Genomic DNA, 18,656 nt, shown 5'->3' on the forward strand with positions numbered 1-18,656 from the left:
TGCAAAGTAAATCGAGTGTTTCAAAAATAAGTTTGGTGATTTTTTTTTTGGTTACGATTTCGTTGTGGTAACTGGTAAGTACCTATTCTCGATTATCGATGACCGCGACTGCAACGCACACAACACTTGTTTTCTACATAGATGGCAGTGTATTGCATGTAGATACGAGAAGCCAATCTTCAAAGGAAGCAAGGCGAAATGGATAGATTCAAGATATTATGAGGCTGTTACAGTATGCGAAGGAGGTAAATTTCAATGAACAATGACTGTAGGATAATAATAAATGGAGTTGAAAATCATTCATTCCTACATATTATTATCAAATCGAATGCCAGCTTGAGATAAGTATCCAAACAAGAATTTTGTCTACTTGTAGTTTGGACACATGGAGAAACCTTAATTCATTCCATAAAGTGTGATCGAAAATTCTGGCAAGAAAAGATGTTTGCTAGAATTGAACGATTTTATTTCAATTGTTTGCTACCAGAATTGGTGGATTCACCTAAGAAAAGAAGTTTAGAACCTGTTGACAAATCTAGCAAGCCAACAGAATTCCAAAGTATTTGCCTCCATAAGTAGGTAAGTTTTTTAAAGGAAACTTCATATGTAAAAAGTTGTACATATTTTCAAGATGTACACATCTCAAATTAAATTGGTCATGTTTTAGATTAGATTACTTTCGTTAAGTTTTATAAGAATTTCTAATAAAATTTATGTGAATATATTTACCCTATCTATGTATGAAAAAAGTAGTTGCCTTTTTGTAGTTCTCAAGAACTCATAAACCAATCCATAAAATCATGCAACTAATACAGCCTGTTAAAGGCCATGACAAAAAACAACGCCATGTCATTGTCAGAGATGATGAAAAAATTAATGCAGAAGTGATATAGAAAATCTCTATAAAGTACACATAGCATATTGTATACTTATGCCTGAAATACCCATTGACAAATTTTCATTGCAATATTATCTGTGGGCAATAGACCACCCTCAATACCTTGAACAAGCAATGAGCCATGTTAAAAATTATCCCTACCACCTATTTAATATGCATTTTCCTCACGATAAGATCAATAATAATGAATTTTATTTATGTTGTGGTTGCTACAGAAAAGATAAAAGTTGGAATCGAAGTCAAAACAGAAACCGAAATGGACCCCCGAATGGCTCAAGCTCAGGAAATTGGTATGCGTAAATTTCTACTAATACTAGTAATAGTAATTTAGAAATACAATACACTTCCGCAATATGATATGATACATGTTCTTTCGTAATTGTAAAACCAATCAAAAACCCATCACGATTCAAAATTCAACATTCATCACAAACCACGATTATTTTCAGTGTAGATTTTCGGCTACAGCTACCTGAAAACAAAATCAACAATAAATAAACCAACATGTAATCTCTTGGCCAATACGTTCGCGTATTCGAAAATCATATGTCCAAAAATGACATAAAACCAACATGTGACTAATCTTAAGCTACCGATTGCGGTATGCTTTGTATTTTCTTTTGTTTTCAGTAATAGAACGGCTAACAGACTATTTTTACTAAAATGAACTTTCACTATTACAGACAATAACAAAAATGGTGGTCAAAGCACCGTCTGCACCTCAGGGCTCCTGCTCAGCACCGCAGTCGGCGTCAATGGCGCCACCTCAGCCATCAGAAGTAAAATTCCTAATTATAAAAAGTAAGTATGACTGTTGATTTTAAGATTACGTCTGACGGTGTAACTCGCTACAAATGGATGAGCACCTTCGAGTATTACAAATTCTGCCAAGAGATAAAGAAAACGCACATGATGTCCCCCGAAGAGCCAATGGACATTGCACAAACAACAACTGAATGTACAATTTAAAATCATCATGCATTTTACCTATGTCTTACTGTACATGCCATAAGTATTTTTTCTTTATTGTATTCTTAATACATACCTAGTTTTTTGTTGTGCCGTATAATAATTATTTTGTACGCCGGCACTCCGGTGAGACGTACAAAATTGTAAAGAAAAATCTCCCCACTATAGGAAGGAATTCTAACCATTTTCAACTATACCATTCTGGCGTGAAGTGACTACAAGTAGCTGTTTAAGTTTGGGTAAGGAATGAATACAAGTAATAAAGCATTTAAACATAGATCTGTGTGGTTTTTTTTAACAAATAACTTACAATAGGTAGGTAGGCTAGGTACCTACATTCATGACAGGTAGATAGTTTCAAACCTACTGGGCTTTTAGAGCTAATTTTTGTATACTGTGTACAAGCTCTAGCTACCTGCATTACTTCACAGCATAGTAAAATAATTATTACTAATGCGAATTTAACCATGTATAGAAAAATAAAAAATAATAAAAGCGTTTCTCCGCGATTAAATGAATTGAGTGACAAATTATTCAGGGGTAAAGTGGTGTTTGCTTTGCCTACAGTGGACAGCAAAATGGAGATGTTTTCACTTTTGATCTCTTTCAAACCTGGTGAGTGGTGACAAAAAGGTAGTGGTGTTTGTTGTAGGCAGCACAGTTGATCTTATACCTGTACTATAGGTACCCTTATAGATGTGTCTATCTATACTCTTGGTTGTGTTAACAGTAGTGTTTGGTAGGGTCGTTGGTGTTTGTTTAGATTCTTTATCATTCTTTCTGGCAACAAAATGCTCCTGTTTTTTTAAATCAAAGATCACCTCCTCTACACTTGAAAACTGCTGGGCTTTACAAGTATATTTCCCATATGCCGATTCCTCCTTTAGAGTGATTTCTAAAATACTAGAATTTTCATTAGGCTGTGTGATAATGACACCTTGTTTACCATCCCATAAAGGGTAGGTATCTTTGAACATAATTCGCGTGTATTTATTCGTTTTTCAAGTCGTTTCACCTAATTTTATTCGATTTACGTTTTTTAAACTTATGTTCACGTATTTTTCATTCGATTTTCGCGTAATTTTTATCGTTTTTAACTCGTAATTCGTGTTTATAGCGATTTTTGCGTGTTTTTATTCGATTTTAATTTTTTAAACGTATTTTTCAATCGATTTTCGCGTAATTTTTATCGTTTTCAACTCGTAATTCGTGTTTTTAGCGATTTTTGCGTGTTTTTGTTCGATTTCCTCGTGTTTTAATTTTTTTGATATTCATTATGAGTCAAATTCGTGAAATTTTCGTGTTTTTTGGCATAATTCAATTTTTCAAATTTTTTCTAACCGTTTTTACGTGATTTTCATCGATTTCATGCCACCGTAAGTAAGTAATTTTTTTAATTTATTTTTAAGTTTGTAAAAAAATTTTAATTTCAAGCTTGTAAAAAATTTTTATTTTCAAGTTTTTTTATATTTAAGTATTTTTAATTTGTATCTATATAATATTTATGTAAAATTTGTAATTGTCTGCCATCCGTTCACAACCTATCTCAATACTTCACACAAGTAACGTCGGCACAACCCCATGTTGGTCATACGTTTTGAGCACTGTTCTCTTTGATGTATTGCGCTTCGATAGTACTCTTTCCTCAGTGGTTACACCATCTTGCCACCGGCACATTTTTTATGTATGACCTGAGCCTCAGAAACTAAATAATGATGCGTGCGATACCTGTGTCTCTTCATAAAGCATCCACCAACAGCCACTATTATTGGGGTAGGCTAAGGAAAAGAGGTGGAGTGAAGGTCAGCAGTGTTGGGTAAGTGGGTACTTACATGGTGGTGTCTCCACTGTATTAATTATAGCTTTAACATAATTAATAGATGAAGTCATTCGTTGTAAGGGATGGAGCATAGTTCCTCACTTACGCATATATGAACCTATTTCGCATACATAACTATTGTAAATTGCTTAGTTGATAAGGTGTCAATTCCAAGTACGATTGCCATGATCTGCTAGAGAAAGTACCTTAAGTACTATCCTATTTGTCTAGATAGAGCACATTTTGTGAATAAATAACATATCACAATATGTTTTAAATAACGTGTATGTAGTGAATATCTTGACAGAATAAATCCTTTGTACATAAATAGTATTTAAATGTTGATTATTTATGTACTTGATGACTTAGAAATCTGTTTTGATCACTCAAGAGAACTCCCATCTGAGCTAGCTAGGAGTCGTGTAAATATCCCCCCTTAGGTGATATTTATGAGAGAAACCATTACCACATTTTTTACCTATACAACCATCTTCGCCAATCATTACCATTACTAAGATAACAATTTTAATGACATTTTATCGATTTCTCTATTATTTTGACTAAGTAATGAAATTTCCTCGAATAATTTTATGGCTTAACTAGGCAGGAATATCGAAAATTTTTGTGCTATATGTATTTGTGTAATTCGCGCTATAATGTTTGATAATATTAAGTGGGTTCATTAGTACATAGAATTGAATTTAGCCTAAAGTATTAAATAAAGATGAATAAAGAGTTCTTACTTCTTAGATAGATACTTATGATTCAAACAATTGCAGAATTTGCCTTCGGTTCAGGCTAAAATCAAAAAAATGAGTAATTTTTTACATTTTATTAATCATTTCCATTATTCATAATGTTTTGTGGAAGAAAATGGTTCAAAGTCAGGCTACAAACAGGGAGAAATTATTTCATTTAATAGTTCATGGATGAAGTGAGATTTAAAAAAACAAGCCATCAGCTATTCACTGATTGCAAAGGGTTTTTGCTTTTTTTTATTTTTTATTTTTTTTCGTAAATTTTATCACAGCCAAAAGCAAGAAGAAATTTACGGAGTAACGAATTTGCAAAAAAAAAAAATAAAGAAAAGAAAACTGAATAAAAAGCTTCTGGCTTTCGCTAGCTTTTAAGTTGCTACTTGCTTAGCTAACAATAGCTTTCAACCCCCCTACTTCCTCAGCTTTCAGCTAGCTTTCTGCTTTCCTGCTTTCCATCCCTATTGTCATTTATCATATGTACATTCAGTCATTCAGTGATAATTAGGGTAATTAATTAGCAAAAGCAAAAAGCAAAACGATAAAGAATAAAGATTGAAGAACATCACACATTTTCACATTTCATTAAAACGTCGCCTATACGCGGCGCCCGACGTCACACAGACTCTATGCACTCTCCAATCCAAATCACAGAATGGGTCTCTCCGAAATACTGCTCACTGATTGGCTACAAGTTAAATTGAAAATAATCAATTGCAATAGGGTTTATGCTGCTAGCAGCAAAAACCCTAAAAAGCTTAGGTAGACTACTATTGGTCCGGTTAAATTTTGCTTTGAAATTTTCAATGGGTATTTTAATAAGTACTCTTCATTATACAGGGTGGCCAGAAATATCGGGTACCCCTAAAAAAGTTTTCTAACTAAATACTTCGGTTGGTCACAGTGAATGATAATAATGATAACACATCATTGGTTGTTGGACTGGAGAGATAACATTCCACCAATCATATGCATCTATTTCACGTTGCCAACCTATATTTTTAATGAAAAGCTTTCTTAGGGGTACCCGATATTTCTGGCCACCCTGTAGTAGTACGTAGGTACCTATATTGCGAACGTATTATTTGATTGAAACAATCAACATTTGAATGGAAATATGTTTTTTTAACTTTCGAGATTGAACTCGTCTTGAATCATTAAAATTTTCAACCATCAATGTTTCTTTCGCCGTATCTCACTCTCGGAAAAATTATATTGTGTTTCTTATTTATGTACATACACAAGTAAATATATGGGTACATCAGTTACTCAGTAATGCATAAGCTTATACCTAGCTGCAATAATGATGTTTCATTCGCAAAACGTGGTGTGCGATTAAATTGAATTGTTATTTACCTTAGCTGTATATGGGTAATCTTCTTCTAACATCACACCTCCTACTGATTGAACATATTTTAACGTATTATGTAAAGAACCTCCGGCGCAGCCCAGGTTTCCTGACGTATATGAGCAGTCCACTAATTGCCGAGCGCTAAAAAAAAAATCGATAATAAAAAATAGTAATAGGTAGTTACAGATAAATGAAATTTTCATCCAGCTTTTTGAATTAGGTAGGTATATTTTAAGCATATCTATAAATAACTGACGAGGATTTGTAAAACGATTATTACAATTGATGACCCTTAAATATTAAAATACTATACTGAATTACCGACGATCAACCTGTATGAGCTTACATTGAAATTTCATGTGTCAAACTGTCAAACGTTGTGAATTAATAACAAGAAAATGTAGGTCTAGGACTTGGGAAGTAGATCTAGATACCCCATATAATGAAACGGCTTTATTGAAAATTCAAGCACCTACATTTTATATTTAGGCACGTACCTGAAATTTACAATTTTTTTCGAGTTTTGAAATATTGTCCTTGAAGACAACCAGCAACGCTGAAAGCGTAGCAAGAGCCGCATTCTTCTTGATTTTCTGGTTCTGTAATGAAGCCTTCTTTTCTCCAATCTAGCTGTAAATGAATTGCATTTTTTATTTGTTAATAATATATCGTTGCATTGGAATCATAAATTTAGAATTGAAATGGGTAACATCTGAAAACAAATATTCGATCATTTGGTTTCTTTCTAGATATGTTAATGTGATACCTAATTACATACTATTCCATTAGTGAAAAATAAAATTTGTTGTTGTGGTTATGGTTTTAAAAAAAATCTCATACGGATCTATTGTTATTATTGATTTAAAATTAGGTACCTCTACCTATTAATTTTTTACCAACTTTAATATCCAATCAACTTTGTCAAGTCACCCAAGATGAAAACACCTTTTGTTCGTTATTTTAGTCAAAACGGTTTTTTATCGTTCATTTTCATTATTCTCGCAAGTCATTATTTTAAAATGATCATATGAGTGAAGAAAAAACTTCAAAGCAGTAAATGAATATCCACATGTAATGCGTTGCACGATAGGCAGTATCACAGTGATGCACAAAAGAATTATAAATAGGTAACATATCATTAGAATTAATTGTCTGTTAAAAATTATATAAAATTGGAAGGTCCAGTATAAAAATATCTATTTTAAAACTTATTAACTCAATTGCACGAATGCAAATTGAGTAAGGCACGTATGAGACCTACTTCTTCCGGGATCGTGCAGTCAAATTATGGTGAGGTAAAGCTGTGATTTCCCTGTTCGATGGTTTCCTTCTAGATTGCGATAATCTTACCATTTCTCTCAAATAATTATTGTCTTTGGTTCTGGAATGCAAGCATGAAAAATTCACTCTAAAATTTTGATTAAATTCATAGGTATGTAATTGTATTTTTGGTTATGTACGAAGAGTTGCCTAACGTAATATGCACACAGGAGCTGTTAAGAATTTTATTATGCTTACTAAATCTGCCAAATGATTTAATTCCAATTTGTACGTATGTAAGCCTTGTTTATGTTCTTCGTTATGCTTGTTTATCATGTGATAATTTTGTTCCCATGTTTGTCTTCTCTTATTCTCCAAAACTGGATGGTAAGTTTTGTTAAACCGTGTCTGGTGAATCAGTATTTTTTTATAATTCAATTACAGATTCATACCAATGAGCTGACTGAGTGAAACAATATTTACCTTAAAACTTTCCCAATGTTCGTCTAAATGCGGCAAAGGTTTAATGGGTTCGGAGTTGATGATCTGCAATGCTCCAAATAGGCACAAAGTAAGGAAAGTTTTCCATGGAAATTGGACATTTTGAATAATCTAAATGATCAATACCCAAGGTGTAATATAATTTGCTAGATAAGTATATTTTTTATTTGCTGAATTTTTATAAACAAAATTTAGAGTTTTTTTAGAAGAAGATGGTATACCTACATCGATCTAGATAATTATGCAAAAATCATAATTTTGCCCATTTTTATAGGTTGGTAGGTCTGGGTTCATCTCAATACTTTTTTTTTCTGGTTAAGGTGTAATATAATTCGCTAGATAAGTATATTTTTTATTTGCTGAATTTTTATAAACAAAATTTAGAGTTTTTTTAGAAGAAGATGGTATACCTACCTACATCGATCTAGATAATTATGCAAAAATCATAATTTTGCCCATTTTTATAGGTTGGTAGGTCTGGGTTCATCTCAATACTTTTTTTTTTCTGGTTAGGTATTTACCAAATGATAATGCTGAGCGTGTAAAACAGCAAGTGTTTTATTTCACAAAAAATTAGTGATTTATTTTAAACGTTTTATACAAACACGCGATATTCTTGAATTTGTTACGATAGAAACAAAATCATGTTTATACGGTTTATAGACGGTTATATCAAATATTCACCTAATCGCATTACATTATCTTTTTGTTACTCATTTCCATGTTTTAAGCTGATAGTTGCTATAGCAGTTATTTCAATTTAAAGTTTAATGTTGATTTGTTTTTTCAATAATTTTTTAGAATGAAAGTAACTTGATACAAATCATAACAATATATTCGAGAGATGCACGAGTATACATTGAGAAAACAATACTTACCTATTTGAAAAATGTTACAACTTCATTAGTTTAATACCTACATATACCTTAAGTACCTATTTGAATTGTTAGTCAATAATATTTACAAAATTACGTACATATGTTTGGGTAAATACATTTAAAGAAAGTACTGGATTAGTAACTCTACTGATGTTCAATATCACACTGATAACTTACTTACCATCTTACACTTTACCAAATTAAAATTTCCATACAAAAAAAAACGTTGTACTTAATCTACATCAGGGTAGTGAAAATGCTCATTTATAAAATGACGTGTTATATTTTCATTAAAAATTAATTTAATAAGAGGAGTCGCTTATTATGTAGGTAGCCTAAACATAACATCAGAAATGCTGATCTAGCAATCTAAGCAATGGTATACCTGTTAACATGGTAAATAAAATTACCTGGAGTACCATAGTACCAATTGTACATATATTGCGGATACCTGCTCATTCACACATACACATATGATATGAATTGTTTTTATAAAATAATTTGAAATGTTGAAAAGGAGGAAAACTTCGTGTAAATATTTGTTGTAGGTTCCAAGATTGGAGACATTCGACAGATGCCCCCTCAGACTCCCTTATGGAAAAAAATAGTACTTTCTGAGTAGTAGTTTTTTAACGGAGTAAAAACTACTTTTTAACACCTTCATGGAGAAATATTAGTAGTTTTACGTGAAAACTATGTACTACTTTTGTCTAAAAACTAGTTAAAATTACTACTTCAAAACTACTACTTACGAAGTAGTAATTTGAACTAGTTTTTAGACAAAAGTAGTAGTTTTCATGTAAAACTACTAATATTTCTCCATGAAGGTGTTAAAAAGTAGTAGTTTTTACTCCGTTAAAAAAAAACTACTCAGAACAGAAAGTACTATTTCTTTCCCTGAGGGCTACAGGGTGCCCAGAAATATCGGGTACCCCTACAAAAGTTTTCTGCTAAAATACTTTGGTTGGTCACAGTGAATGATAATAATGATAGCACATGAGTGGTTGTTTGACTGGAGAGATAACATTCCACCAATCATATGCATCTATTTCACGTTGCCAATCTATATTTTTAATGAAAAACTTTCTTAGGGGTACCCGATATTTCTGGGCACCCTGTACTGCTGTAGGTAATTAAAATTAACATATGAGATCGCGATCGCTGCTAATATGCTGTAATTTTTTTTAGAAAAATGACTAAATGAGACTACGAAAAGACCAACTAGTATCAAGAATAAATGAATGATATTATGCCTATTGCAGTAATAATTAGTAAAAAAATATACAATTATCATTATTTATTATACTGCTGATGGATACAAACGATGGGTAAGTCATTCAAAAGATTCAAGTTCAACCAAGTTCAACTGAGCTGATCATGAGCTATAAAAAAATATTCATTCAGGTTATAGTTCCCTAGTATACGATGATTATGGTGGATTACATTATGCAGAACTACCATCTGGTTCTAGGCATACATTTTCCATACTAACATCTTTAGGGTTCATAAGATATGTGTATCTGGCTCCTGGGGCACTGAAACCATACATCCAGCATTACAGCTATACGGGTGCGCTACTTCAAGAAATCAATCCATCAGATGGCACAAGAATTTTGTACAGATATCGTCAAACAGGACAGCTTTCAGGGGTAAAACGATTACGCTTTACTTATAACCAAACAAATAGGTACATTTTTTAATGAAATTAATTTTCTTTTACAGGTGATATGTGGCGATTGTATAATAAAAATCAAATATTCTTCAAGCACCGGATTACCATTAATGATTGATCTCAACGATCGAGATTTTGAATATCATTGGGAACTTCAGTATAGCAATGGTTTGCTGCTGGAAGAACGGGTCGACTTTTCACCCAAAACCGGACTAAGTAATGCGAAATTCACATTTGATTACGATTCAAACTTCAGACTCACTTCTATAAGTGGAAGAATTGGTGGCCAAAGCATATCAGACTTTAAATGTGATTATAGCAAAGAGACTGGCAAGAAAAATAATTTCAGACAATTCAAGGTAAACAATCGAGATCTACTTTTTAGGAGGAAAAAATTAGTTGAGCGTAAATACAATTTTACTTGTACATATTTTAGGTATCATGGGCTCGTGAAAACTCCAGGTCTTACACTGATGGCACAGCAACATTTACCATCCATTACAATAATTATTTCCAATTATCGACTATTTTACTGGTTATTCACAGCATGGAAGTATTTAGAATGGAATTCAGTTATGATTTAAATAGGTAGGCAGTTATTTTGATGCAACACTTGTGAAATTTAATTTTTTTGGTGTAATAATTTACTTAATTATTATATAAATTCATGGAATTCCAGTCGAATTGTTATTACTCAATCTTTTACTCAAAATGTTGGTGTCAATTCATTAACAACGAGTAAGAACTACATGTGGGATATCGATGGTGAATTATTATCAGTTGATGCTCAGGAATCTTGGCAGTTCAAGTACGACCAAGATGGAAATATGCTTTCGCTTACATACAGGTACAGTTCTTACTCCTTAAGTAGTTGAATCGTCCTTATCAACTCGTGTGAATTTGGGAATTGAACAGCAGCACCTTTCTTCTACCCAGTCTCTTCATTACTTATTTTTTATCATTCTAAACTTTTTACATTTACCTATGATTTTGCTGATTTTTGAGAAAATGCAATATATTGTACTTTCATGTACGAATGGTTGCCTAAGATTAAATTATTAGAGGACTGAAACGAGTTGTGATGAATTCGTTCCAACTGATTTATCCTAATGGAATAATTTCTACGAGAAAATAGATAATTGTAAAAGACCACGAGCATTAAAATTTTTGAAAAAAATGAAGTATGAATCCCCCGGGTTCAAAAATCATCAAAAACTAAGTACATTGCACTTGAAGGGGGGATCGGGCTGTATTCGAAAAAATCGCAATTTAGGAATACAAACTCAAAATAATACTTTCTACCTACTAATATTAATCGATAATATTCTTGAAAAAAAATGATTCATAACCATTGTGATCTTCATTTACAGAGGAAAAGAAATAAAAATGGTCAACAGCGTATTAAATAAGGTAGAAAAATTCGGCGAGGGAGTTTACAAATACAGTAACCGAGGATTTGTGGTACAGAATGCCAGAGAAGAGAAATTCCAATACACGAGAGGGTGTAATATATGCCTATGTCTACACTGCCTACAGTACAATTAGGAGTTTCTCCATGTGGTAACACTGCGTTGTCCTACTGGAGCTGCACCCTAGACACAGCTAGGAGCGTGTGGAACGAGCGTGTGGAACGGCGTAGTTGTGTTTTGTCTGGCCAGGGAGATGCTTCTATCCGGAATAACCATGCTTGTCTTAGTTATTAGAACAACCTCGCTTAAATGGATAATCTCGCTTATGTTAATCTCGCTTAGTCAATATGACTGTTAATCTTGTTTATTGTGTTAATCTCGCTTACTAATTGTGAATAATCGTCCGTAGGGACATCTTTTTGGATTAAATATACTGTTTGCGTATGTATTTCGTGTATTTAATCCATTCTGTGGAATATAATTAGACACCGCCACCCTGCTGAGCTAGCCAGGTAAGTTATTTCACTTTAGTGGTATTTCATGTTTATCCCTCATGAAGTAGTTAGGTTTTACCCTAGGATAGCTGGCACCAGAGCTATTATATTCTCACAAGGGTCATTGGTAAATATAAATTCCATATGGTCAATTGTATCCTGCAGGGAGTAATTTTCCAAAATGATTAATTCTTTCTTCTGCAGGTTCAAACTATAAAACGAGGGAGATTCAATGTACGATATTATTACAACCATATGGGCAGAATGGTGACGAGGAAAGACAACTATGGAAATGTCACACAATACTTTTACACTCATCCTGAAAATCCTTCACTGGTAAGTCATCTGTACAGAAAAATGCTTCGTTAATCAATCATATATTGCTTATAATAATTATGTACTATTTTTTGTATAGATAACACACATTTATAACCCTCGTGATGGTCGACTGATGACACTAATGTACAATGATCAAAGTCATTTAATTTTTGCTCAAATTTTCCACAGTGTTGAAAACCATTTGGAACCACAACCGTTTGGAACCACCACAACCGCTTTTTTAGGCCAATTGAAACGGGACCCAGAACCATCAGAACCGTTTCAAAATTTGGAAAAGAGAAGTACCGAAAGAACAACCATATAAAATGATTTTGAAACAATTTAGAACCATTTAGAACCGATTGAGTTTCTTAATGAAAGAACAACCAGAAGAAGAACCAGAACAAGTTTCAAATAAGAAGAACCATCAGAACCCTTTTCAGGAATCGGTTCTTTTTGGTTCTCTCATCATTGAAACTTCGTTTTTTTTACCAAAGTGAAATAAGAATTCATGTTTTTCATGCAAAATAAGCGATGTAAAGAGGAATTTTCACAAATTTTCAATTTTTTGCCAATTTTTTGCACCTGGAACTATTTGGAACCGTTTTTTAATTGGTGGAACAACCAGCACCACCAGCAAAATATCAAAGGAGGAGTAAAAGGAACCACCAGAACCATTTGAGTTTGAAAAGAACTGAGAACCATTTTGGAAGAACAATGTGAAAGGTATCTTTTGGAACCAAAACAAAACCGTTTCAAAGCCACAACTGGGAACCTTTTGAGAATCGAAACCAGAACCACTTATTTTCAAAGGTTCTGAAAACCACAACTGTCACAACCAATTCAAATCCAAACGGTTCTCAACACTGAATTTTTCCGGCATAAATATTACATCGCTACGGATCAATGCGGTACACCGATGATGATTTTCAATCAATATGGAGAAGTTGTTAGAGAAATAGTTAGGTCACCATTTGGACACATAGTGTATGATTCGAATCTTTGCCTATAGATTTCTGTGGAGGACTACTAGATCAGGTAGGTATGTGTTACAAATCAAGCAGATAACTATAGATTTGAGAAAATAAATAAATAAATAATTGGAAATCATATTTTTTATAGGTAACTTCCCTAATACACATGCCTAATGGAAAAGTATACGATCCTTTGGTGGGCCAGTGGATGACACCAGTTTGGGAAAGATTACTGAGCAGAGTATACAACCCCAAACAACTACATTTGTATCGATTCAATGGTAACAATCCGGTAACGTTAAAGAAAAAGATTTCTACATAAAAGGTATAGTAAACATTCATCAAAATATCATAACAAAGCCTCCAAAGATTTCTCAAATTACACTAATCATTGCATATTTTACAGATGAAAACGTGTGGTTTTCAAGATTAGGCTACAATCTGAACAGTTTAGCTCCCCAACTTAATCTACCTACCAGTATGTCTTCATCTGTGATGACAGAAAACAACAATGACTTAGGAATCACGCCATTAGTCCTCATGTCCAGTTACTTCAATCACTTCGCCGAGAAATTAAAAACAAATCACCTAACTCTGTTATCACCGGTTGTTGGCGTTGGCAGTACTGGGAGTAATCTCAGCTACGATGCGATACTTACCTGGCTGTTCTTCTTATCCGGGTGCTCTCCTGTTTACTACCTCGTTGATTTAGTTTATAGACGCGACTTCGATGATATTCTTGATTGATGATATTTTTATACTTTTATAACGAATATATTTCCGTTTATTTCTCGATGTGTTTATTATTATTTGAATATACGATTAGTCCTACATGGTAGACAGAAGCGTAGGTTTCGATTCGTTGCTTGTTTTTTAACATTTCGGTAGTGATTGTGTACTTGTGTAAACTTCATTCGGACAAGATGGAGGCTATAATAAATCCTATAGTGGATAGTATCAAAGCTGAGCTGGAAAGTTTTATGCGATCGACAATCAGTGTTCCTGTGAGCAGCTCAGTAAGTAATCAGATTTCTAATCCGATTTCGAATGCGAATCCGATTTCGTTAGTGGGCAATTTGCCAAACTACTTTTTCATGCCGCCACCACCACCACCTCCGGTGACATCTGCTGTTCCGGTGACTTTGGCAGTTCCGATATCAGTATCAATTACATCCAGCGCATCTGATATGCCGCGACTTACGGTGACAACGTTTAGTAAACCTGCTGGTCGTTATGTGACAGCTCGTAAATTGGTGAATTTACATACCACTGCTGCAAATGTGGTTTCGAGTAGCACCACATCCGCATCTTTAAGGCAACCTATCATGTCAACGGGTGCCTCCGCAGTACCGATGCCACCACCGGTGGGAAATATTGGATGTGCTCCGCTAACCTTCAATTCTATGTTCCCGAATATCGATTATAAGCTGACGGAGAAAAGTAGCTACCGAAATTGGCGGCAGATGCTGTTTGACGAATTAAGAGTACGCAGACTTAATGATATTGTGGATGCTTCAGTTCCGCGACCGAATACAAGATTCGATGACTCCATTCGGAAAGCGACTACTCGTTTACTCATAGTAGGTCGCCTTGACGAACACCACCAGCGTTTAGTCGAAAACATCAGGGAACCGGCCGAAATCATAAAATGGTTGGATAATGAGAAACTGCCAATATCGGAGAACTTACGAGAAGCTCTCTTTCAGAAAATCACGAACTTACGTTTTGAACCGTTTATTGACGAGCCGTCGAAGTTTACCAGGCAATTGGAGGATTTATTCGAACGAAGTAAAGAAGCAGGCATGGTGTGGACGGACGATTTCAAAAAGAGTATGCTGTTACATAAAATAAAGAAGGCGCGCAGCGACATATCGATGTCCAACCGAACGAGTAAAACCAACTACCAGATGATCAAAAAATGGCTATGTGACGAAGAGGCGACTGAGAAGGAGCTCAAGGCAGTAACCTCAACGGCGGCTTCAACAGGGGTTCATTTTGCCTCTGCCAATTCTTCAAACTCGAATGGAAGAGGAAGAAATTTACGAAACAATCGACGTGGCGATAGACGTGAACAAAACAACGATCGACGTGGCGAGCGACGTGAACAATACGATGATCGAGATCGACGTGGCGATAGACGTGAGCAATTCGACGATCGACGTGGCGAGAGACGTGAACGTGAAGACAATCGACGTGGTTCCTATCAGCGCAATTACGACTCGAGAGATTCCTATCAGAACCGTAACTCATCCGAAGGCAACCATTATGGAAGGTGTCGAAAATGTAACATGAGAGGTCATGCGATGAAAGACTGCAAGACGAATGGGTCTTATTGCTACTGCTGCAGAAAAGTAACCGATTATATTGCGAAGAACTGCCCCGAGCGTAAATCCGATGAAAAGTCTGGTAAATCTGGGTCCGGTCAAGGGAAAGGCGATAGCGGTGGAAAATCTATGATGGTCCGAGGCGATAGAAATTTCGAATTAAATTCGAAGTATTATTATCCTGACGACTGCCTTAACTCGGCGGGTAAGTGTTTCATGACAGCAGTACTGTCAGTCAATTTTATAATCGACTCTGGGGCAAGTTATCATTTGACAAATGAGCGGCGAATTCTCTCCAAGGTAAGAAAGTTGAGTAAACCAGCGGTAATAGATTGCGCTAAGAAAGGACAGGAGTCTGTTCTGAGTATAGAGGAGTTAGGTGAGTTTCATACTTACACTGCTTTAGGTAAGCCAATTACTTTTACAAATGTCTTATATTCTTCAGAAGTTTCTGAAAATCTGCTGAGTTTACGGCAGCTGGTACAACAAGGTGCGACATTTGATGGAAGTTCGCTATATTTTTATATCAGAGATGGAAATTCTGGTGACATAATTATTAGAGCTCAGTTTCAATCTCCGTTCTGGGTCAGTGATCTGCGTGTTCGTAATCCAAATGAAGTGGCTATGTTAGCTAATGCTGATGGAGGAGGTCCAAGTCCAACGCTTCCGACGATTCGTGAAAACTTGGGTCTTCTATGGCATACGAGATTGGCGCACGCTTCGCTAGGTTATCTTGAACTATATAAATCGAAGATGGCGATTTTGAAAAATGTAACTTTTGGTAAGGATATTATGGATTGTCAACCTTGTGTGTTAGCTAAGGTTCACAGGAACCCTTCGAAGAAGAAACGTCAGCGGAGTAAGATAGCTTTACAACGAGTTCATTCTGACGTGATGGGCCCTATAACACCTCTATCATTCCCAGGTAAACGTAGGTATGTGATAACATTTATAGATGATTTCTCGAGGTTCGCAATGGTATTTGTGATGTGTTATAAAAGTGATGCAGCTGACTGCTTTAGAAAGTACTTAGATGAGATGCGTAGAATGTTGGGAAAAGATGTTAAGGTACGGTACTTACGTACGGACGGAGGTACCGAATATTCAGGTGAGATGGGAAGGTTATTGAAACAGGAGAAGATTGAGATAGAGGTAGCTGAACCGGATACCCCAACTCATAATGGTGTTGCAGAAAGAATCAATCGGACTTTGCGCGAAAAGACAACAGCGATGCTGAGCGATTCGGGAATCCCAATGTCCTTGTGGGACCATGCTATATCTCAGGCTGTTTATATCTACAATCAAACTCCTCACAAATCGAACGGTTTTAAGACACCTTATGAAGTATTTTGTGGTGAAACTCCTGATTTATCGTTTATACGCCGGTTTGGTTGTCTGGCCATTCCGAAGAAAACTAGAGAGGATTATGAGAAATTTGATGAAAGAGGTATTAGAGGTGTAGTTTTGAACAATACTAGAAGTGGTTATCGAATTTTGTTACCTTCGAGGAAAATTATAGAACGTAAAGATGTTGAGTTTATTGAAAATATTACGTATAGAGATTTATTGAAAAGTAAAGATGTTGTTTTCGATTTTAGTTCAGACGAAACTGAAACTGATATTAACTGGCACGACACGGTAGAACGAGAAACTACCAACGAAGAGGTAAGTGTAGAAGTACCCAGCAAGACTTCTGGTGAATTGAATGTTGTCCCAAGTACTAGTGGTCAAAACGATGACTCTGATGAATTTGACATTGAGAATGTCGAAGAAACTGTGATTTTTGATGACTCGTCTAACGATACGTTTTTAGCTTTTGATCGTGTTCCAGCATTACGTGCATGCTTACTCGAAGATGAAAAGGATCCAATGACTTACGCTGAAGCTTTAGACCGTACTGATCGTGAGTATTGGATAAAAGCCATGGAAGATGAAATGGCGTCTTTAGAAAGAAATGATGCGTGGGATTTAGTTGTACCGCCCAAAGGGGTGAATATCTTAGATTCTAGATGGGTATTTTGTAGGAAAACTAACGAGAATGATTCTTCAATACGATATAAGGCACGTTTGGTTATACGTGGATTCAAAGATAGAGAAGTGTACGATATAGGAGATGTGTACTCTCCGGTGGCTAGTAAACACACAGTTAGGGTAATTCTTGCGCTTGCAAATAAAGAAGGTTGGTCGATTATTCAATTAGATGTTATTACTGCCTTTCTTAATGGCAGATTGAAAACTACGGTATATATGCATCCGCCTGAAGGAATGGAAGTTGATGAAGGCCTGGTTTGTGCTTTAAAATGTGCTTTGTATGGGCTCAAGATTAGTCCGTTAACTTGGTTTCGTAGGTTCGATGAAGCAGCCAAGAAAATGCAGTTTACCAATCATCCAAATGAGCCATGCGTGTATATCTGGCGAAGGAAACATTTGGTGGTAATTTTAGTACTTTATGTAGACGATTTCCTAATCACAGGTAATTGTAAAGATAAGATTGTTGAGACGATTAGACGTTTAAAAGAGGAATTTCAAGTAAAAGAGTTAGGTTCTCCTAAAAAGTTTCTTGGTTTGGAAATTGCTAGATCGGAAGAATATCAAACGTTGACTTTGACTCAAACTAGTTTTATTAATTGTGTGTTGAAATGCTTTAACGCGTTGAATTTGCTAGCTGTTCATACTCCAGCTTTAACTCGAAATTGTGAAAAGAAAAGTAAGTCAGAGAAGAAAACACCAGAATGGAATCCTGGTAAGCCTACGCCTGGCAAGTCTTTGTTTAGGGAAATTACTGGCTCGTTATTACATCTAGCCAACGGTACTAGACCAGATATTATGTTCGCTACGAATGTGCTATGTCAACATCAAAGTAATCCTCAGCCTGAAGACTGGGAACGTGCTCAGAGAATTCTTCAGTATCTGAAAGGAACGGCAGAGCTAGGGCTAACTTATAGAGGGGTGATTAAGAAAGAAGGTGTATTTGTAGATGCGTACACCGATGCGTCGTTAGGGACTGGAGAAGAAGGTTGCTCTATTACAGGCT

At 35.1% G+C, this 18,656-nt stretch overlaps 1 protein-coding gene and 2 long non-coding RNA genes across 3 annotated transcripts; 2 read left to right on the forward strand and 1 right to left on the reverse strand.

Moving 5' to 3' along the window:
- Positions 1-256: 256 nt before the first annotated feature.
- Positions 257-2,068, forward strand: LOC135849913 (uncharacterized). The gene is made up of 3 exons (XR_010559627.1): positions 257-579; positions 1,114-1,188; positions 1,582-2,068. It is a non-coding gene; the product is annotated as an uncharacterized LOC135849913 (long non-coding RNA).
- A 5,076-nt stretch (positions 2,069-7,144) lies between these two features.
- LOC135849906 (uncharacterized) lies at positions 7,145-9,199 on the reverse strand. Its single transcript, XR_010559624.1, has 2 exons — positions 7,536-9,199; positions 7,145-7,460 (listed from the first exon to the last, which is right to left on the reverse strand). It is a non-coding gene; the product is annotated as an uncharacterized LOC135849906 (long non-coding RNA).
- Positions 9,200-9,380: 181 nt separating this feature from the next.
- LOC135849905 (teneurin-a-like) lies at positions 9,381-11,958 on the forward strand. Its single transcript, XM_065370547.1, has 6 exons — positions 9,381-9,759; positions 9,836-10,080; positions 10,154-10,462; positions 10,540-10,691; positions 10,783-10,950; positions 11,474-11,958. Exons 1-6 carry the CDS (start codon positions 9,756-9,758, stop codon positions 11,646-11,648), a joined length of 1,053 nt encoding a protein of 350 aa, XP_065226619.1. The 5' UTR covers positions 9,381-9,755; the 3' UTR covers positions 11,649-11,958.
- The last annotated feature ends 6,698 nt before the right edge of the window (positions 11,959-18,656 follow it).

This window comes from Planococcus citri, chromosome 1 (genome assembly GCF_950023065.1).
Source record: "Planococcus citri chromosome 1, ihPlaCitr1.1, whole genome shotgun sequence".
NCBI lineage: Eukaryota > Metazoa > Arthropoda > Insecta > Hemiptera > Pseudococcidae > Planococcus > Planococcus citri.

What these genes read in the sequence shown, in the direction of transcription:
- LOC135849905 (XM_065370547.1), top strand. An exon ending in AAACAGGACAGCTTTCAGGG is followed by an intron (nt 10,081 to 10,153) that starts GTAAAACGATTA and finishes TTTCTTTTACAG; the next exon opens with GTGATATGTGGCGATTGTAT. An exon ending in ATAATTTCAGACAATTCAAG is followed by an intron (nt 10,463 to 10,539) that starts GTAAACAATCGA and finishes TACATATTTTAG; the next exon opens with GTATCATGGGCTCGTGAAAA.